The sequence below is a fragment of the Nycticebus coucang genome, chromosome 7, assembly GCF_027406575.1.
Source record: "Nycticebus coucang isolate mNycCou1 chromosome 7, mNycCou1.pri, whole genome shotgun sequence".
NCBI lineage: Eukaryota > Metazoa > Chordata > Mammalia > Primates > Lorisidae > Nycticebus > Nycticebus coucang.
Window position 1 is genome coordinate 4819016 of NC_069786.1, and position 23278 is coordinate 4842293.

The 23278-nt window shown below is 44.2% G+C and overlaps 1 protein-coding gene across 1 annotated transcript in view; it reads right to left on the reverse strand.

The window, feature by feature from the left end:
* Positions 1–23278, reverse strand: part of MYOM2 (myomesin 2) — an 86762-nt gene that overhangs the window by 10500 nt on the left and 52984 nt on the right. The window contains exons 24-31 of the mRNA XM_053598085.1: positions 23012–23056; positions 22363–22499; positions 19722–19866; positions 19544–19603; positions 18778–18845; positions 6010–6120; positions 5728–5815; positions 5042–5080 (exon numbers count right to left, since the gene is read on the reverse strand). Coding sequence (XP_053454060.1) covers positions 5042–5080; positions 5728–5815; positions 6010–6120; positions 18778–18845; positions 19544–19603; positions 19722–19866; positions 22363–22499; positions 23012–23056 — 693 coding nt within the window. The remainder of the gene's footprint in view (positions 1–5041; positions 5081–5727; positions 5816–6009; positions 6121–18777; positions 18846–19543; positions 19604–19721; positions 19867–22362; positions 22500–23011; positions 23057–23278) is intronic.

The following is a 23278-nucleotide window of genomic DNA, read 5'->3' on the forward strand; positions in this document are numbered from 1 at the left end:
AATTGATTACTAATGTCAAAGAATTAGGTGGGTAACATCTCAGAAATAAATATCCTGCAATGAAGGGCCAGTTCTGAAGTGTTTTGGAAAGAATGTTGGACTCTGGATCTCAGGCCCCCAGTGGACTTTGGTCAGTCCACCTAGTCTGCTACTAGGTAACTGAATGAACTGGAACAAATTATGAAACTTCTCTGTGACAAAATTTCTCACATACATATTCAGTGTGGGCTCTATTAAGATCCTGCAAAGATAAAGGTAACTCACAGAATGGGAGAAAACATTTTCAAATCATGTATCCAAGAAGGGTTTAATACCCAGAGCATAAAGAGAACACCTAAAACTCAACAACAAAAATTAACCTGATTCAAAGGGGGTGAAGGACTTGGGTGGACATTTCTCCAAAGAGGATGCACAAATGGGCAACAGCACATAAAAAGATGCTCAACATCACTAATCTTTACAGAAGCACAAATAAAAACCACAGAGACCTCACCTCATGCCCTTTAGGACAGCGACTGCCTCCAAACAGACAATAATAAGTGTTGGTGAGGACGTGGAGAGTGCCGAGAGCCCGTGCACATTGGTGGGAATGTAAAAATGCTGCAGCGGAGTATCAAACAGGGTAGCAGCTCCTCAACATTTTATTTATTTATTAATTTTGCAGTTTTTGGCTGGGGCTGGGTTTGAACCTGCCACCTCCTGCATATGGGGCCGGCACCCTACTCCTTTGAACCACAGGCACCACCCTCCTCAAAATTTTAAATAAAACTACCACATAACACAGCAATTCTACTCCTGGATATATATCCAGAGGAACTGAAAACAAGATCTTAGAGAGATGTTTGTACAGTCATATTCATAGCAGCAGAATTCATGATAACTAAACCGCGGAAGAAACCCCAGAGTCCTTCCACAGATGAACGGATAAATAAAATGTGGTATTCACCTGCAATGAAATATTAGCCTCAAAAGGGAAGGAAATCCTGGCACATGCTGCCAAGTGGATGAGCCTTGAGGACCCCGTGCTCAGGGAAAAAAGCCAATCACAAAATGACAAATACTGTATGTTTCCACTTAGACTATGTATGCGGTGCCCAGAGTGTTAAAGTTCATAAAAAAAAATAAAAATAAAATAGTGGTTGCCAGGGGGCAGGCGAATGAGGAGAGAGGGTCTAGTGGAAACAGAGTTTGAGTCTGACAAGAAGAAGGATTTCCGGAGATGGACAGGGCGTGGGGGGTGGGGCACATTGTGAACACATTCAACACCACTGAACTGCACACTTCAACATGGTTAAGATAGCAAAGTTCATGTTCTGTGTATTTTACCCCAATTAAAAAAATAAAGAAATGAATGCGTGAATGAATGCCTGAGCTCCCTGGATGCATTTTGTTGAATACAGTCAATGGCAATGCCTAAAGCTAGACTCCCGGTTTGACTCTTCCATTCTGCTTTTCACGGGTCAGAGTCAAGTCTGAAAGGCACACAAGCTGTAGCGGTGCACGCACGGGTGCAGGGGTGCACGTGCGCCACGTCCCCACACAGGTGAGTGTGTCGCTTAGGTGTGTGTTTTAACAACGTGTCCATGGTCCATTTGCACCCACAGAACCGTGGATCTCTAGTTTGGGGTGGGAATTGGGATACTACCTAGACCAAGTCTCTTATTACGTGGATGAGGAGGTCAAGGGTTCTAACTACGTAACTGTCTTTATAAGGAAATATCTGCTTTACAGCTAAGCATATCTTTGGCTCCCAGAACACAAAAAGCAAACTATCCTGTTCTGTGGGCCCACAGGATGGCTGGTGCAGACAGCTGTGAGGAACCGGATGGACTCCGGGGGGCCTGTGAAAAGCGAGGCTGGCTTGGGGCACCATCTACACTGCCCCTTTTCAAGGTTTCTTTCCTGCAATTAGTGAAGAATGTCACATTCTGGCTGGCCCAGGGATATGAGGTTATTTAGGAACTTGAGAAAAGAGGAATTCACTCAGTTCATAGGGGTATTGTAGACAGCCTGCAGGCAAATCCTGGGCTTGGCTGATCCCGAGGCTTTGAAAGTCTAATCTGAGATGCCCAGTAAAAGCTCCAGCAAAGCAGCTTGAAGATGCATCTGATGACTCACTATGTTCAGTGCACATCATGTAAATAATGGGCCCAGTATAATAAACCCAGAACTTATTTTGCAAATAAATTGGCCCTGCTAAGATTTATCTTTGATAAAGAGAGAGAACTGGAGAGAGAGAAAACATGTTTCTGAAGAAATCTGTAGTATGCCTGTTATTGGGGCCATTGTTTCTGAGTTTTATTATTTGCCTACAACTTGGACTACATCTTGAATTACTTCCTGGCTACAGCATGACTTTAAAGAAGAACCTGGATTTAATTTTCTTCATGACGTTTTTAGTTGACTCCCCAATGGAATAGGGTTTGTTTTTTTCCTGGCATATAAATTTTCCCTTTAGTTATAATCCTTATGTGCCTTATATTTCTACTATACATCTCTCTTTGTTCTACGCTGAGACACTAAATTTATGATACGCTGAAGACTAGAGATGATTCAACAAGGAACAGCAGCTACAGATCAATGACTTTGACAAGGCGAACCAGAAATGAGCTTACCCACCGACACGTTGACTCTCAAATTTTGATCATCATTGCTTTCAAGAAGAAAGATTTTTGATCAAAAGGAGGAAATGAGAAAAGAAAAGTACTTTCATTTGAGGAATGTGCACCCTTTCAAACTATCGGCCCAGAGAGATATGAAAATGAGACTCAATCCCATTCTATGGTCTCTGAAAACAACAGTCACCTCTGGAAGCTGCTGCTGTGGACCCAAGTAGCTACAAATTCACCTAATAACTCCACGCCCTGAAGCTTAACCCTGTGTGTAGCCAACAGCAAATCAATGTTATTTCTCTAAGCCGCAGAGAATTCCTGATAAACAACTTTGTATTGTCCGTCTTATCCTTCTTTTCTTTCCTTTTGAAATTCACTCATAGCCACTGCTAACAGGAGTGTACACTCAGGGCAATGCGCATCTCTGCTCCCCGGATTCAGTCCTTAATCTTGACCTCAATAAATGCTCTTGTATTAATCTTGCTTTGGCATCTTCCTTTCAGGTCAATGAGTGAACCTGGGCGATAGTGTGTTAAGTGAAATAAGCCAGATACAGAAAGACAAATACTTGTATGCAGAATCTAAAAAGTCAGACTCCCAGAGACAGCGAGTAGAAGGGCGGCCACCAGGGGCTGGGGGAGGAGAGGCGGGGAAAGGGGAAAGTTGGTCAAAGTTGCGGAAGTCTCCTTGGAAGAGAAAGTTGTAGGTCCATTGCACTGCATGGTGACCATAGTTAATACTACTGCATTATATATTTCAAAATTGCTAAAAGAATAGATGATTTGAAGTTCTTACCACAAAAGAAAAAAAATGATAAGTGTGTGAGTGGATGGATATGTTAATTAGCTTGGCGGAATCCTTTTATAGTGTTCACACAGATCAAAACACCACCTTGCACCTTGTAATTATACCCAATTATGTTAAAATGTTATTTTTTTATAAAATGTTATTTATTAAAAATAATTAAAATTTTTTCAAAAAATGAGTGAAGTTGTACTTCTATAAAACCTACTTACATTTACTCACACTTTCTTATGAAAGATAGAACACAACTGTAGCCCAGGATGGAGGAGAGAAATGGAGTGGGAAGGGGGGGAGGTTTGACAGAGGGAGGGTATGACCGCGCCTGTGGCTCAAGGAGTAGGGTGCCGGTCCCATATGCCGGAGGTGGCGGGTTCAAACCCAGCACCGGTCAAAAACCACAATAAAAAAAAAAAATGTATTGAATGAGACAGAGGGAGGGTAAAAAGCGGGACTACACCTATGGAGCATACAACAAGGGTACAAGTCAAATCCGTCAAGTATAGAACACAGATGTTTTGGCACAATAATCATGTAAATGAGGCAAAAGCTATGTTGATTGGTTTAATCTAACCACATCAGACTGTGTAAAATAAAAATCAGCACATTGTACCCTCCCAAAAAAAACCTGCTTTCTCAGATGTTCTGAACATAGAATATTAACTCTTTTTTAAACTTTTTTTAACATGAATTTTAGAAACTAATTACTCTCACAGTTGAGATTCATTTCAAAGGGTTTTGTGCATTAAAGTGGAAAAATCTTATTAAATATAAAAAAAAAAGAGTGAAGTCACTCTTTAGAAGGTTTCATTTAGCTGGCTTATCCGTGAAGTAATAATTGTCCCATTAATAATCAGCAAGAGCAAAACTCACGTGAAATGTGCCACTTCATTTGACCAAGAAAAAGCAGAAAGGAGTAAAGTTTTCTCCAAACACCTCTGTTTGGAGAAAGCAATGGAGGTAAACATGAAATGGCGTTTACAAGGATGCCGAAACGCCGCGCGAGACAGGCCTGGGGTGGGGAGAAAGCTCACTCCCGTGCGGGTCCTGAGTCCTGCCGCTGCACACCCACAGTTAAGCCACGTGACTGCTCAGGGCTTAGCTAACTGCTCTGATGGTATATTATAAATTACAGAGAGCCCATGATAATTAAAATTACAGAATTGTTCATATAAAGCACTGTGCAACTACATGCTATTATTATTGTTTTAATAACGAATGTCTTTGTCCTCACGGTTTCCATGGAAGGGAAAACGGGGAGGGAGAATTTATTTGCAAAGCTCACAGGTGGTTCAACGTTCATGACACAAAGGGAGAGGCTTAAAAGCTCATCATTGCTGTTCAACATCGATAATTGCAATTACACCCAAAGCGACCATCCAAATTAACCTAAAGCAACACAGAAGAAGCGACTGAACGGGGTCCACGCTAGGTTTCTTAAAGTAAAACACAGATTCTGGACATGACACTGAAAAGCCCTTTAAGAACAAGTGTCACCCAGCAGCAGGCAACTACCCTGCCTCGCACTCCAGGGCCTGCCACGGGACATGCACTGGCCCCATTAGCGTCCCCTCAGGAAACAGGGGCTGTAGGGCAAATGACTGGAAAATGAGAAGGCATTTACTTACCACAGACTCTACTCACTGCCAAAATCATATCCTCATACACTGAAAAAGAGAAAGGAGAGAGTTGCCACTACGATGTATACTTTTAACAGAAAGCAGTATTTTCAATGTTTAATTAAATTGATACAGGAAATGGTGATGTTCATTTGAAAAATGGATTCTTAAAATAGCGATATTTATCCATAAAAGGCTTCTGTGAGCAATAAATTCTTCTAACCTATTCACATTTTAAACAAGGAACAAGAACATTTCACTCAACATAAATCCAACTATACATTTAATTGAATCACTTCAACAGTGTTTCAATCATTTTAACTACATCAGTAATGGATAAAACTTGGCTTCTGAGGGACTGAAAGAGCATTTCATATAAGCCTGAAATACTATCATGCATATGTTTTTCTGAAACATTCGAAAGGTGTTTGAACACAACTGAAGAACAAACTCATTTTGCTCTATGGTGTTACAGCTAAAGAAAGAATTCATGCCGCAGCTGAGGGTACAGGCAAATGTGTCCCATCAGCTGAGGGTACAGGTGACTGCGTCCCATCAGCTGAGGGTACAGGCGAATATGTCCCATCAGCTGAGGGTACAGGTGACTGTGTCCCATCAGCCGAGGGTACAATGAATGTATCCCATCCTATTGGCAAAATGGGTTTCCTTTCAGTAGAACAAAGATTTCCTGTTACCTTTGCCAGCGATTTCCAGGACAGAAGCGTCCTGGCCTCTTTCGTCCTTCAAGGTTGCTTTGTATTCACCATGGTCCTTCTTTGACAACTACAGACAAAACGCATCACGTATTTATGTAAAATCAGTACCCCCAATGTAAAGTGTAATAAATGCTAATATGATTTCTATGCAAATCATCAAAAATCAGGATGCAAATTAGAAGAATGCAGAACTTATTTACAAGTTATTCGAAAGTGGTGGTTTTTGCTCAGCTTTCGTCTGGTTTTACATAACGATGATACCTTGGGTATGAGCAGCTCACAGACCCCCTTCTGTAGGTCCGGCACTTCTTTTTCACACAGAGCATCATCTTTGAGCCATTTGAAAACGGTTTCTTTCTTGGTGTTTGCAACCTGTGAGACAGAAATCTAATGTTTATTATGTGAATCCCTCTGGCTCGTGAGAAAAATGTCTATTAGTACTTTAAATCACAAACCTAAAATAAAATCAATTTTTACTGTAGGCAGTGTCAGAGGTTCACGGGAAAGCTGTCACTCCCAATAATGGTAAATACCTCTCTCAGTCCCAGCATCTAAAATAATTAAGCCCTCACAGGTGCACAGGGAAGGCTGGCTGATTCTCAGTTTATGAAATTAGAGGCATAAAGGTCTTTTCATTTATATGAAATGTCGCTAATACAGACAAGTCATAAGCAATGTATTGGGGGATTTACAAATAATATAGAATATTCTTTGAGCGCTATAAAACTGTCTAGCAGCTATTCTTTTGACAATATGACGTTTCAGGTGCCTGGATGCAGAGGAAATGAAACCTTATCAGAAAGCCCACTGGAGACTGGGATTTACCCTTTACTGAAATTTCTCACAATTCAATCCCTAGCATTGGCTTGAACTCAAAACTAGGCTTTTCAGCATTCTGAAGGTGGGAAGGCATGCCAGTCGCACACTCGGAGGCCCGTGTCTTAGGGATGAGAAGGGATTCTGATTCCGTGTAACACAGTGTGTGGATCACATCGGATTATATGAGAAGACAATTCTGCATTCACAACCCACCGGAATGTAACAAAAGTGATTTCAATGACAAAAAATCACAAAGGATTAGATAGCGTGATTAGTTCTGCTGTGTAGGAATACGACACATATCAGAATTTCCATGTCCGCTGTGGGATTTAGCAGCATCCATGACAACACTGGAGCGCAATCTCCGTGATGCGGGGAATTGGTCTGTTTTGCTAACACCTGCCTACCCCACCCCACCCTGTGTGGTGCACGGCAGCCAGCCTGGAGCAAAAAAGTTATCCCATAAATGTCTCTGGGGTACGTGGTGGGGGTGCAGCCCTCTGGCCGGGAGGAGAAGACATTCCTTTTGGAGCCAGAACCTCTCCTTGAGAAATCCTAGCAGATTTCCTCTAACCTGACATTTCTGAATCTTCCTGGGTGTCCATCTTCAGATCCAATCCAATTGCTTACTTCTCTTAATGAAATACCACATCCCTCTATTTCCTTTTCAAACACAGTTTATACTGTTAGGCTTTGAGTACTGAATAAAAGCCTTGCCGATGGGCTTCAAAAGCTGTTTTCCAAAACAAACATGTTTAATTAATTTGTCTTGTAAGTAGGGGTTCTTATCCCTTAACTAACTCATTTGTCTCTTCTCTGAACTCCTTCAACTTCTCTCTGCCACTCCTTAAAATCTGGGTGTCTAAAACATACATAAGTATCCAGAAAAGATCACAAGGTTACTCCTTAGACTGCCTGGCCCAGACTTCCTAAGAGTCAACCCTCTCTAACACTCCACTTGGGCATATAAGAAATTTTTAACGCATTTATTTTTTTGTTTAGGATTGAAGTTTCTCCTATCTTAAATTTTTCTTTTAAAAAATGGTTTTCTGTAAAGCATAATATGGTAGCTTTACCCTAAGCATACCCTAAGCACAAACACATCCTCAGCAAATAAATTTTAAAATAACCATCTGCCAGAGTATTATGAAGAAAAAACGGTTTACAGAATCACAGGATGGACAGGGACACAAGTATGTAAATTTAGTGCATTAAATTGCAAAATACTCAAATCTCAAGTTCTTTGTATTTAGTTCCTCCAATATCTATGTTTAAAGATTTATGAATCATGTTAGCTGGAAAATCTGAAATACTTTTAAATATTTATAGATGTTTACGTTACACGAAGGTGATGTCAGAGCACTCGGGGAGGCAGAACTATATTCTTTGCCATCACCCTTAGGAGTGTGAGGGCTGGAAAGGGGAGAACGGACCTCCTGGCACACAGCTGCCCACCTCATTCCAGGCTCCAGGTAGCTGATGACCTAGTGTGTACCTTTATGTATATGGTAATCATTTAAGAAAACTGCTGTTTTCCCAACATAACCAGACCATGCAAAAAGTCCACCCTTAGTAAAGCAGTGTGGGTTTCTGCCCTTTAAATGTCTATGAATTTTCTTATTTGCTAACATTCCTCTCCTTCGCAGCTTTTTTGAAAGTAAACGTTTCTTCTCTTCCTATGAATATTTTCATCTCTCAGTCTTCCTTTTACACATATTAACAAAAGAAACTCACTATTAAAAATAAATCTCACTGAGAGACAAGATGGCGGACTGAAGCCAGCTTTCAACAAAGGCTCCCGTCCAGAAGGAGAGTTAAGGGACAGGAATTTAGTAAGTATCCTGGTGGACTTGAGCCTCACCAAGAGAGAAGGCTGAAGAACGCACATCAACAACGCTGAGGCAAGTTGTGATCACAAGGACGCAAACAAAAGGTACAAAATCCACCACCAAGCGGACGGGAGTCCCCCTCCCCCATGAGACCGGCTCTGTAGCCCCACAATTGAACAAGTGGGCAGAAATTAAAGCCCCTCCCACTACACTCCACGGGAGAGACCTTCTAAAAACTGGACCTACCTCCCCTACTGGGGTGCCGTGGCGTTCTCCTGCCGGACATAGGGCTGAATAAAACTTTGGGAATCCTTTGCCGGCAACCCTGAATCCCCGGCGCTCCCCTCCCGCCCACTGAGGTCTGGAGGCCTGTCCCCCAGGACTTCGGATCCTTGGGTGATTTCTCAAGGGGAGTGGACAGTCCCCGAGTTGCGTCTGGTCAGCATTGACTCTGAGGCGCGCCGAGTGAGGAGAGGGCACCGGGCTGAGGGGGAGTCACGCCTCGCGGCACTTCCCTGCGGTGCAGTGCACCAACCCTCCCCGGGCATACGGGGCCCAAGACTGAATCAGACTCTGGCCTCCCCGCTGAGAGCTGAGAACCCCTACTCTCACTCGGGGTCTGAGGGCCTATCCCCCAGGAGTTCGGCTCCTTGGGTGATTTCTCGAGGGGAGTGCACAGTGCCTGAGCTGCGTCAGGTCAGCGCTGACTCTGGGATACGTGAGCGAGGAGAGGGCACTCCGCTGAGGGGAAATCAAGCCTTGGCGGCACTTCCCTGCAGTGCAGTGCAGGAGCCCTCCCCGGGCACAAGACTGAATAAGACTCTGGCCTCCCCGCTGAGAGCTGAGAGCCCCTACTCTCACTCGGGGTCTGAGGGCCTATCCCTCCGGAGTTCGGCTCCTTGGGTGATTTCTCGAGGGGAGTGCACAGTGCCTGAGCTGCGTCAGGTCAGCGCTGACTCTGGGATACGTGAGCGAGGAGAGGGCACTCCGCTGAGGGGAAATCAAGCCTTGGCGGCACTTCCCTGCGGTGCAGTGCAGGAGCCCTCCCCGGACCGTAGTATTGCGTGAAACTGAATGAAACTCTAGCTTCCCTCCGCCCCACTCCCAATCCGGGTCTGGGCGCCCATCCCCCAAGAGTTCTGATTCTTGGGGGATCTCTTAAGGGGTGTGGACCCAGCACAAACTGCGGCCGCTCAGTGCTGACTCTGGGGCGCGGGACAGAGGAGAAAAGGGTCGCCTGAGTGCCCACACCAGAGCAGCAGTTCCCTGGAGGTAGATCAACAGCCGTTTTTTCTTTAACGGCAGAACGCTCACTTCTGGATATTCTGAGGCCACACCCCCTGTCTCCCTGGGCAACCAGAGGAGGCCACCTGTGTCACGACTCACAAACCCAGAAGCCTCCAGGGCGGGGCCGACCCAGAGAGGTGTTCAGACGCAATTCTCCAGCAGCAAAGACGTTTGAACTCAAAACAGCCCGTCTCCTGTAGGCGACGACAGGAACAGAGACAGAACCTCACAAAGTTGTCTGTTCTGTTCTGTTCTGTTAGCAGCATCCATCAGGGATGGGGCTAAGCCTGAGTGAACACCTCCTTCCCATCACCTGCATCAAACACTCAAAGATGTCAGGCCCCATCTCCTCCTACTAGATAGCGGCAGTCTGCGGGGGCCTGGCAGACTTCCTCGCGATTCAGGCAGGTGCAAACCCCTGGAGTGTCTGTTCACTGCAGGCAACTGGGTTAGCCATCTGCAGAGATACCAGTGACTGGGTCCGACGGAGGGGCAAAGTGGGGAAGGAGACGTTAACCTTCCCAGACTGCTCTGTTTGCGGGGTGGCTCCTCCTGACTCCACGCTGCACTGGAGTGAGCTGTCTCAGAGGAGTCACCAGGCCCCTGTGATCCAGTTCCCAGAGACCTCTTGAACCCTTCCACCTGAGACAAGTGCCGATTGAGACAGTTGATTCGGATCTTTTGAACTGGACTAATAGACTGAGGACTTTTCAGGTGGTGCCCTGGGTGTGCGATTGTAGGAAGGTTTGATTCTCCTTTTCCAACTGGGGCCAGAGGTGGGCAGGCGGGGTGACTTAATTGCTGATTTTTTCACACAGCTGAGACTTCAAGCCAGAGTAGAAGTTGCAATAGGATAGAACAGAAACCAGCTGAAAACAAGACAGAACCACTTTGCTCCACCACACCAGACAGGGCCCCAGTTTCTCAGGCCACAACACTGTACGGGCCCTCGATAAAACCCCAGGGGAAAAACCAAAGGGAGTAAACCATGGGGCGGAATCAGCGGAAAAACTCTGGTAACATGAATAACCAGAATAGATCAACCCCCCCAAGAAAAGATACGGCAGATGTGATTGAAGATCCCATTCATAAACAACTGGCTGAGATGTCAGAAGTCGAATTCAGAATTTGGTTTGCAGACAAGATTAATAAAATGGAATTAGGAATTCGTGGAGAAATTCAAAAACTGTCTCAAGAATTTAACGAATTTAAAGACAAAACCACCAAAGACTTAGACACACTGAAACAAGAACTTACAGCCCTCAAAGATATGAAAAATACAGTAGAATCCCTCAGTAACAGAATGGAGCAAGCAGAAGAAAGGATTTCTGACATTGAAGATAAAGTCTTCGAACGCTCCCAATCTCTCAAAGAGGAAGAGAAATGGAGAGCAGAAACGGATCACTCACTCAGAGAGCTCTCAGATAATTCGAAAAAACATAACATAAGGGTTATAGGAATTTCGGAGGCTGATGACGTGGCAGCCAAGGGCACAGAGGCCCTTCTACATGAAATTATGAAAGAAAATTTTCCAGACATGCCTAGAGAATCTGAAATTCAGATAGCAGACAGCTTCAGAACCCCAGCACGATTCAACCCCAAAAAGCCATCTCCCAGACATATCATAATTAGCTTCACTAAAGTTAACATGAAAGAGAAGATTCTCAAAGCAGCCCGGCGAAAGAAAACTATAACGTACAAAGGTAAGAATATTAGAATAACTGCAGATCTCTCTGCTGAAACTTTTCAAGCAAGAAGAGGCTGGTCATCAACTTTTAATCTCCTAAAGCAAAAAAACTTTCAACCCAGGATCTTGTATCCAGCTAAACTGAGTTTCATCTATGATGGAGAAATTAAATACTTCAATGACATTCATATGTTGAAAAAATTTGCCATAAGTAAACCAGCTCTTCAGGATGTTCTCAGACCTATCCTCCACAATGACCAACCCAATCCTATACCACAAAAGTAAACTCACTCAGAAACTTCGGATCAAACTCCAACTTCCACACTGGCGAAAGGATTAAAAATGTCCATTGGACCTTTGAAAAACTCGATACCCAAAATTCCACCAGACTTATCCTTACTCTCCATCAATGTGAATGGCTTAAACTGTCCTCTAAAGAGGCATAGGTTAGCTGACTGGATACAAAAACTTAAGCCAGATATTTGTTGCATACAAGAGTCACATCTCAACTTAAAAGACAAATACAGACTCAGGGTGAAAGGATGGTCATCCATATTTCAGGCAAATGGTAATCAGAAAAAAGCAGGTGTTGCAATTTTATTTGCAGATACAGTAGGCTTTAAACCATCAAAAGTAAGGAAGGACAAGAATGGTCACTTCATATTTGTTAAGGGTAATACTCAATATGACGAGATCTCAATTATTAATATCTATGCACCCAACCAGAATGCACCTCAATTTATAAGAGAAACTCTAACAGACATGAGTAACTTGATTTCCTCCAGCTCCATAATCGTTGGAGATTTCAACACTCCCTTGGCAGTGTTGGATCGATCCTCCAGAAAGAAGCTGAGCAAAGAAATCTTAGATTTAAACCTAACCATCCAATATTTAGATTTAGCAGACATCTACAGAACATTTCATCCCAACAAAACTGAATACACATACTTCTCATCAGCCCACGGAACTTACTCCAAAATTGATCACATTTTAGGTCACAAGTCTAACCTCAGTAAATTTAAAGGAATAGAAATTATTCCGTGCATCTTCTCGGACCATCATGGAATAAAACTTGAATTGAGTAACAACAGGAATCTGCATACCCATACAAAAACATGGAAGTTAAATAACCTTATGCTGAATGATAGCTGGGTCAGAGATGAGATTAAGAAAGAAATCACCAATTTTTTGGAACAAAATGACAATGAAGACACAAGCTATCAGAACCTCTGGGACACCGCAAAGGCAGTTCTAAGAGGGAAATTTATAGCACTGCAAGCCTTCCTCAAGAGAACGGAAAGAGAGGAAGTTAACAACTTAATGGGACATCTCACGCAACTGGAAAAGGAAGAACATTCCAACCCCAAACCCAGTAGAAGAAAAGAAATAACCAAAATTAGAGCAGAATTAAATGAAATTGAAAACAAAAGAATAATACAACAGATCAATAAATCAAAAAGCTGGTTTTTTGAAAAGGTCAATAAAATAGATAAACCTCTGGCCAACCTAATCAGGAAAAAAAGAGTAAAATCTCTAATATCATCAATCAGAAACAACAAAGACAAAATAACCACAGACTCATCAGAAATCCAAAAAATCCTTAATGAATATTACAAGAAACTTTATTCTCAGAAATATGAAAATCTGAAGGAAATAGACCGATACTTGGAAGCACGCCACCTTCCAAGACTTAACCAGAATCAAGTGGAAATGTTGAACAGACCCATATCAAGTTCAGAAATAGCATCAACTATACAAAACCTCCCTAAAAAGAAAAGCCCGGGACCAGATGGTTTCACGTCAGAATTCTACCAAACCTTTAAAGAGGAATTAGTACCTATATTACTCAACCTGTTCCAAAATGTAGAAAAAGAAGGAAGACTACCCAACACGTTCTATGAAGCAAATATCACCCTGATCCCCAAACCAGGAAAAGACCCAACAAGAAAAGAAAATTATAGACCAATATCACTAATGAATATAGATGCAAAAATATTCAACAAGATCCTAACAAACAGAATCCAGCAACACATCAAACAAATTATACATCATGACCAAGTTGGTTTTATCCCAGGGTCTCAAGGCTGGTTCAATATACGTAAATCTATAAATGTAATTCAGCACATAAACAAATTAAAAAACAAAGACCATATGATTCTCTCAATTGATGCAGAAAAAGCTTTTGATAATATCCAGCATCCCTTCATGATCAGAACACTCAAGAAAATTGGTCTAGAAGGGACTTTTCTTAAACTGATAGAGGCTATCTACAGCAAACCCACAGCCAATATCATATTGAATGGAGTTAAATTGGAATCATTTCCACTCAGATCAGGAACCAGACAAGGCTGCCCATTGTCTCCATTGCTTTTCAACATTGTAATGGAAGTTTTAGCCACCGCAATTAGGGAAGAAAAGGCGATCAAGGGTATCCATATAGGGTCAGAAGAGATCAAACTCTCGCTCTTCGCAGATGATATGATTGTGTATCTGGAAAACACTAGGGACTCTACTACAAAACTCCTAGAAGTGATCAAGGAATACAGCAGCGTCTCAGGTTACAAAATCAACATTCATAAATCGGTAGCCTTTATATACACCAACAACAGTCAAATTGAAAAAGCAGTTAAGGACTCTATCCCATTCACAGTAGTGCCAAAGAAGATGAAATATTTGGGAATTTACCTAACAAAAGACGTGAAAGATCTCTATAAAGAGAACTATGAAACTCTAAGAAAAGAAATAGCTGAAAATGTTAACAAATGGAAAAACATACCATGCTCATGGCTAGGAAGAATCAACATTATCAAAATGTCCATACTACCCAAAGCAATATATACTTTCAACGCACTCCCTATTAAAGCTCCACTGTCATATTTTAAAGATCTTGAAAAAACATTACTTCGTTTTATATGGAATCAGAAAAAACCTCGAATAGCCAAGACATTACTCAGAAATAAAAACAAAACAGGAGGAATCCCACTACCAGACCTCAGACTTTACTACAAATCGATAGTGATCAAAACAGCATGGTATTGGCACAAAAACAGAGAAGTAGATATCTGGAATAGAATAGAGAACCAAGAGATGAATCCAGCTACTTACCGCTATTTGATTTTTGACAAGCCAATTAAAAACATTCAGTGGGGAAAAGATTCCCTATTTAACAAATGGTGCTGGGTGAACTGGCTGGCAACCTGCAGAAGACTGAAATTAGACCCACACCTTTCACCATTAACTAAGATAGACTCTCATTGGATTAAAGATTTAAACTTAAGACATGAAACTATAAAAATACTAGAGGAGAATGCAGGGAAAACCCTTGAAGAAATTGGTCTGGGTGAGTATTTCATGAGGAGAACCCCCCGGGCAATTGAAGCAGCTTCAAAAATACACTACTGGGACTTGATCAAACTAAAAAGCTTCTGCACAGCTAAGAACACAGTAAGCAGAGCAAGCAGACAGCCCTCAGAATGGGAGAAGATATTTGCAGGGTATAACTCTGACAAAGGTTTAATAACCAGAATCCACAGAGAACTCAAACGCATCAGCAAGAAAAAAACAAGGGATCCCATCGCAGGCTGGGCAAGGGATTTGAAGAGAAACTTCTCTGAAGAAGACAGGCGCACGGCCTTCAGACATATGAAAAAATGCTCATCATCTTTAATCATCAGAGAAATGCAAATCAAAACTACTTTGAGATATCATCTAACTCCAATGAGACTAGCCTATATCACAAAATCTCAAGACCAGAGATGTTGGCGTGGATGCGGAGAAAAGGGAACACTTCTGCACTGCTGGTGGGAATGCAAATTAATACATTCCTTTTGGAGGGATATATGGAGAACACTCAGAGATCTAAAAATAGATCTGCCATTCAATCCTGTAATTCCTCTGCTGGGCATATACCCAGAAGACCAAAAATCACAACATAACAAAGATATTTGTACCAGAATGTTTATTGCAGCCCAATTCATAATTGCTAAGTCATGGAAAAAGCCGAAGTGCCCATCGATCCACGAATGGATTAATAAATTGTGGTATATGTATACCATGGAATACTATGCAGCCTTAAAGAAAGATGGAGACTTTACCTCTTTCATGTTTACATGGATGGAGCTGGAACATATTCTTCTTAGTAAAGTATCCCAAGAATGGAAGAAAAAATATCCAATGTACACAGCCCTACTATGAAACTAATTTGGGACTCTCACATGAAAGCTATAACCCAGCTACAACTTAACAATAGGGGGAAGTGGGAAAGGGGGGGGTGGGTAGAGGGAGGGGAATCGGTGGGATCACACCTGTGGTGCATATTACAGGGGTATTTGCGAAACTTGGTAAATGTAGAATATAAATGTTTTGGCACAGTAACTGAGATAACGCCGGAAAGGCTATGTTAACCACTGGGATAAAAATGTGTCAAATGGTTTATGAAGTGAGTGTATGATGCCCCATAATCATATCATTGTATACACTTATGATTTAATAAAAAAATTAAAAAAAAAAATAAATAAATAAATAAATCTAAGGTAATTTCTCTATAACAAATTTATGATAACATTGAACATGTTAAATACAAAACTTTAGTTCTAGTTATCACTTAAAAAGAGATGTGTAGACAGGAAATTTGGTTATGAATTAGTTACCAACACTGGCCCTAGTCCGGGGACTAGCGAGAAAGCCGACTAGCGAAAAGCCAACTCAGTCAGGAGGATTCCTAGGACCCCCCCTGGTCCCTGCCAGGGCTGTCCAGCACTCCCTGGTCCCGGAGAATGTGGCGCAGGCCCCCCATTAGCACATGGCAGAGGTCCTTACCACAAGCCCAGCCCCCTTCTCGCCGCAGAGCCCTCACCTGATGCTCACCCCCACGCCAATGCACTTACGTTGGACCACTCACCACACGAGCTGGACACCCTCACCTCTGGGCCCTGTGTGCCAGCCTCTGGCCCCGTGGGGACCTTTCCCCTTTACCCCGTCCAGCCTCACCTCCCTCCCTACTCACCTTAGCAGGATGACCATCTAACCTGCCCTGATGAGATCCAAAGCTCCCCACCCAGTGCATCCCCCCCACCACTCACAGCAGGAGCACCAAGCACGTCTGGGAAAAGCAGCCCCACGCACATGTCTGGACCACTCCAGTTGTCTGCACATCCGATCCGAGGGACAGCCATTTACGTTCTCAGCAATGAGAGCCTGCCCTGTGCCCTTCAGTGGGACTGCAGCCAGCACTGTCCACCATGTGGCCACCTTCAGAACCCTGGCAGTACCAACAGACAGCACTGATGTGTTTTTCACCAACTCGTTCCGGGCTTCACACACCCCACGTGGTGCTTCTGGGAAGCATCCCCCCCATGGGCCCCTGGCACCACTGCCCCCTCACGCATACCGTGTCCCTTGGACCTGTGCACCCCATCCTTCCTCCTACCCTCCCTTCACCTTTACCTACAACTTCTGTCTGTCCCCTCAGCCACTAACTGGTATTGAAGGTCCTATCTGAAAAGTTGGGGAGCCAGCCGTGATTCCTCATTCCCTTGCTGCCAGCAGCACATCTTGGGGTGCACTGGGCCCTTCTTTCCAGCCCACTTAATGCAGACTGTCACCAGTGCCTCTGAGCAGCAGGAGGGGCCGCCACCCTGCTGTGAGCCCAGGTGCCTCGGCTGGTGGCGCGTGGCTCCGGTGCTCTCTGTCCCCCCACAGTCACTCTCTTACTTAACCTTCTTACTTCTCTGACACTTTCTTCTTCGTAACCCCTGAGCATCCCTCATCTGCTATGATGACAACCTGGAGTTTCCCCAGACTCCCCCTTTCCCATCCTTTTCTGTCCTAAAGCTGTCCTGTGGCACTCAGCGTCATTCTCACGCCACAGGTGTCATGACGTCTCGTGAATCTATAGAGCCACATGGATATTTCCCCATCACATGGCCTGGCTCCTGTGTCCAGCTGTGAGCTGGTCACTCCATGGATAGAACTAAATATTTCCAAGGATGAATTTATCCTCAAAATCCTAAAGCGTGGGCCTCCCGCTGCAGTGCTAATTTCAAGCAATGTGGCATCTACGCATCTACCGAGACTGCCGTGAGGGTCGTTCAGGACGTTTCCCTCACCCACACCCAGTTTCTTGCCTGCTCTTGTTAGTTTTAGCTCCTAATGTTAGTTTAGCCCCTCTTGCTCTGTGTACATGACCTCTGCCCTGTCGGAGCTGCCGCCACCTCCGTCTCCTCCACCAGGCAGCCCCCGCCTCTCCTGCTTCACCAGCCAGCTGAGCAGCCCCTCTGAGTCCGGGGCCCTTTCAGCCCTCCTCCACCCACAGACCGCAGCTGTGTCCAGGTCCTGCCGGGAAACAGCCTGGCGTCCAGCCTCACTTGTCCTGCCAGCCTTGTGCTGCTTCTTGTGTAAAATACATGGAATAGGAGCTATGCCCTGTGGCCGTTTAAGCCACAGTTCGCCCTCTTGTTCCTACCACCGCATCTCCCTGGAGTGGCCATTCTGCCCTTTCTGACCTGCGTAGCCCGTGGTCATCTCCACAGGTGATCATCTCCTCCAGCTCAGGACTCACACGTTAGTGACCTCTCCTGCCTGGGTCCTTTCTTACGCACCTCACTAGAAGTGGTTCAGGGTCAGGGATGCTGCACCATCAAGAGCCCTAGCAAGGCTCGGCACCCATAGCACAATGGTTATGGCGCCAGCCACATCCACCGAGGCTGGCGGGTTCAAAACCCGCCCAGGCCAGCTAAACAACAATGACACCTGCAACAAAAAATAGCCAGGCATTGTGGTGGGCACCTGTAGTCCCAGCGACTCGGGAGGCTGAGGCAAGACAATCACTTAATCCCAAGAGTTTGAGGTAGCTGTGAGCTGTGACACCACAGCACTCTACCAAGGATGACACAGTGAGACCATGTCTCAAAAAAAAAGAAAAAAAAAAGAGCCCCAGCAACCTTCCCTACCCTGGCTTCCCGCTCAGTGGCAGTCACGTGGCAGGTACTCATCAAAGCTAATGTTTGTTGCTTAAATACAGATTCTCACACTGAGTAATAATTAAAGGTTGTCTTATTACCAAATTGTTAAACAAAACTGAAAAGCTCTTGTTCCCAAAGCATACCTTTAACTTCCCGACGAAGTCACGTGGGCAGCGCCCCAGACAGCTCCCCACCCTTTCTCATGGGGGCATTGACTCACCTTCTGAGCGGTGACCTTGGCCTCTGTGTGGCCTGTGCCACACATGTACTCTACTCAAAAGGGAGAAATGACAAGCACTGACCTCCAAGAGTGGTCCCTGTCTCTTCGCACCTAAAAGTTCTGCCCTCAGCTTGGGGTCTCACTGCAGAGGCTTCCCTGAACGGCCTCACAGGCAGGACCAAGACCAAGCTTCTTACCGTTCCTTGTTAGAACCATGTCTCTCACCTTACAGACCAGGCGAACTTCACATTCTTCTGTGACATCCCAGTGCAAATACTCAGCAAAATGGGGGCCTAAGGAGGAAAAAAGGAAAAGCAATTTTTAAAAAGTAAAAAAGAAGGAAAATAAATAAATATATACATTATACGTACATATATGTATGGGGGTGCGGACGTGGATGTAAGTCTGTATTATATATATGTATATAAAGCATTTGGGGCAGAAGAAAACAGCAGGCAGCGTGAAACTGAGATAATTTCCAGGGCTCTGAAACCACAGGTCAGGGAGGCCAGCTCGGCCAGAGAGCTGCTTTGAGCACAGTGGAGGAGAAAGTCCTGTTTATCTACATGACACCTGGAGTTCTCTAAGTGTTTTGAAAAATGGAGTGCCTAGACAAGGAGTGTTTAGGGACAATTGTCTCCCTACAGGGTCCAGAAGGGATGCTCTGATGGGCCAGCAGGTCAGCACAGAGGATTGTCAGAGGGGCCACTTCCTTGATAAGGATGATAGCAGGGAATGTGAAAATTACACAGTAGAGTCTAGTCTTTAAAGGTGAAAGCAAAAAAAAAAAAAAAAATACAGATGAAACACACATAAAGAGCAAAGAACAGAAAGGGACCCACATTTCTACAGGTAAGCAATGACCTAATTTCTTGGTCATTTAAGACAGCCTGTGGAGTGCATAGCATTACCTAGCGTCTGCTTTAGACAAACATTCAAGTCACAAGTCTTTGTTTTGTGCCAGTGGTAGGCCGGCAAGTCAGCTACTCACCCTGCTTCCTGAGAAATTCCTTTCTTTGAAATTCAGCTTCATCTAGGACAGCCTTGAATGCTAAATTCAAATTTAAGAAGAAAAAAAAAAGTATGAAATATGCTTGCTTCTCTCCAGTCAACACAATTTCCTTTGCGTTATCTGTCATGGACACAGGAGAATACTGGGTAAGACGTACCGTCGCCGATCAGCACCAGGGAAGACTGGCTCTTGGCTTTCCCATCGTGAATCTGCACAGTGTAGGTGCCTTCATTCTCGATGGAAAATCGATCCATGACCATCTCAATGAGGCCAGTGGCTTTGTCGCATTTAATTCTGTGTGCCTGGAAGCAGCCAGGGAAACAGAATCGCACAGTGAAACCCCTTCCAGTTTCTCTCTCCACATTTCACAGTCGCATCAACTATTACTGTGGCACAAAGAAACCCAAGGCAACATTCTGTCCATGAAACCTCTATGTGACCCCAGGATCAAGCCAGGGGTACCAGCTTCCCTCCACGTTCCACATGAAAGCGTGAACCACCATGGATGCCTCCTCAGCAGAAAGGCCCCAAGTTACCAAGAGTGGGTTTCTGTTGTAAAATGACTAAAATGCATGGGAGAAAATAAAACAACAAGCATTACAACATCTGGCGAAGCCCCATGTGGTGACCATGAGTGACCTTCACACCCTTACCAGCCTGGCTCCCACGGAGCCAGGGGACAGTATTTCAGGCCACCCCTGGATGGGACGCCATCTGACATTGAACAGAGTCCTGGAAGTAGCAGGACCACATTCAAATGTGGGGCATGTCCTGAGGCAGTGGCCATGTGAGGACATTCCCCTGACACTGGCCCCAGAGATGGTACAGATCACAGGAAGCACGTCTGACACTTTGTCCCCATCTGTGGAAGCACCATGCGCAGGAGTGAGAAGTCGAGGTCCAGGAATGCAACCCCTCTTTCTCCTTGGATTTCTTTATAGTTTCGTGTATTAGCTTTTGAATATCAAGAGTAAATTTCGAGTTGATCAGACAAATGCACAGTCCCTAGTTGAAGGAAGGTATGCTCACTCTAAATATCTGTAAGTAGGGAATGATGGGGACTTGCTCTGAGAAATTAAAAGGTATGATTCTCACTGATCAGATTCTCAACAACACAAAAGCCTTTTCAGTTTTCTCAGCCGCTGCTCTGCAGTGTCTGGGCAGGTTTCAGAAAATAATTAGGCCTCTTGCTATAGCCATTTATGCAGCAGGATGAAGTTCAATGACTTTGCGAGTGCCATAAATACAGGCTTTTCCGTGACTTCCACAAAATAGCATCAATCTCCAAATGTGAAAGTCCCTGTGGGTTGCTAATTAAAGAGGTGAAATAGTACAGCCGTACTCCAAGAGATTAGCCATGTAGCGACGACACCCATTTTTAAAACAAGCTCTATACACCAGGTAGGAAATGTTAATCAAAAATATTCTGCAAATAAAGTGCAATTACACTAAATTCCATCTCATTTCACTGCATGATCTCTGCTCAAGAAAATATCTCCAATTTCCTTGCTCAGACAGTACTCTCCCATCAATAATCTTACAGCATTGGGTTTTGGGCAGCCTGAAGGAAGCTACATATTTTCTACTTTTTTTTTTTTTTTTTTTTTTTTTTTGCAGTTTTTGCAGTTTTTGACCGGGGCTGGGTTTGAAACCACCACCTCCGGCGTATGGGGCTGGCGCCTTACTCCTTTGAGCCACAGGTGCCACCCCACATTTTCTACTTTTTAAACCAACTCTCTCCTTTTCAGGAGTCTTAAAGTGTGTTTCTCATGGGAAAGATCAGCTGGCGGAGGAAATCACATGGTCTTCGTCTGCGCGAGACTCTTCACAGACCTTCCTCTGACTGGCCAAACCCTAGAAAATATCCACCAGACACAAAGGTCGGGCTGAGGACAAGGGTCCAGCCTGGAATCATTGCAGGTGGGCTGCCTGCAGGAGAGACTCCTGCCTCCCACGACTTCGTGTAGCATTTGTGCACAAACAGATGCAGCATTTAGGACTTAGAAGGACACCTGAGAGCATTGATAACACTACACGCTGGGGAAAGACAAGGGTCGGGTAGAGAGACCCCGAACCCTGGCGCTGCACAATAAGGAAATACCCCCTCAAATAGCTGGGTCCCCAGGTATGCTATAATTAAACAAGAGGGAAGGTACCCAAATGCAACTGATCCCTTCACCAATATCCCACAGCCAGAAAAGCTGCACTTGTTATCATTGTAAGACCGACTCCATCTGATTAAAAGCAAAAGCGTTTGTACCATGGTGTGACATGCATTTTTCACAGCTGCCCCTTGTCTTTATCCAGATCAGCTCACCACACCAAGCCTAATAGACAAGGAAGTTGCAAAAATTTATTTCCCAGCCGATGTCTTCCCTGGGGAGCTGTCAGGGGTGGGGGACGCAAGGAGGAACACCTCACAAAAGGGCAAAAAACGCAGGCCTTCAAAACCATTATCAAGAATAAATGAACTGATCCATCATGGACATACCCCCCGCCCCCGTGTAACCTGAACCTTTTGATAAAAGAAAGCTCAAATTCTCTAAACATAATCTGTCATTTTTTAATTTCAACAGGCTTGGAGTTGGAAGACTGCTGATGTCTTATCTAACCCCAACCAAATCTCCAAGCATTGCAAGAAGCAACCACCTCCATTCATCTTGTCAATATTCTACACCCCAATTTTTACAGCTCAAAAAGGGATGGAAACTAACACAGAATATTGACTGTAAGTAACTGACCTACCAAAAGGAAAGCTGGCTTCCTCCAAAGCTGGGTTCACTCACACAGGAACTCACCTCGCTGTCAGAGACTTCTCTGTCATTAATAATGAAGCGGTAGCTGGCGCCTGGCGATAAGTGCTCCGCCTGCAGCCAGAAGCGGACCCGGCCCTTATCAAAAATCTCATAAGCTAATTCTGATTTCAGAGGGATTGCTACAGGAAGAAAAGAAATCACAGGTCAATAATGCATGAATCCTTGTGAGAAAGAATAGCCATACATATTGCAGAAAAATATCACTCCTAGCTATTAAATTTTTTGAGAACGTGAAACCCTGGAGTATTAGATTATGGACACTAAAACTAAAAACTAAAACTCTAGTTAGTTTGTTGTTGCATTTAAAGCCTCCTGCCAGCCGCGTGAATTCTGAGTTAGCCTTCTAGAGGTGCCCAAGGACAGAGGCACTTGTGTCTCTCTGTACTCCACGCAGTTCACCAACAGATGACGTTATTTGGTAGACATCTCACGCAAATTAGGAACAGCTACAGTAAACCCAAAATTCACAGCACTCTCTAAGCAATGCAAGTTTCTACAAGCTACAATATTTGTTTGAAATCAATAGGTCCAAGGCCCTGTCAGCTAGGAGAGTGAGACGAGACCACCCCTTCCCCAAGCGGCAGCTCATGTGCCGAGCCACCATCACAGCACACCCAGAGCAGAGGCTTACTAGGATTCTTGATTTCATTGCTCAGTACCATCAAACGTTCAAGCTCTGAAATTAAGGAAAAATATTTTAATTGGTTTCGAACAGGACACTCAAATGTTTATAGACAATAGCAGACCTAAACAAAGAGCAAAGGTTTTATACCACCAAGATTTAATTTGAGGACATGAAAGAAACTTGAACTAAAAGTGAAAAGGACCCAGAGGGTGGCTGTAGCCCTTGGATAAATTATAATACTGTTATCATCATCTGCAACTAAGATTTTCACCA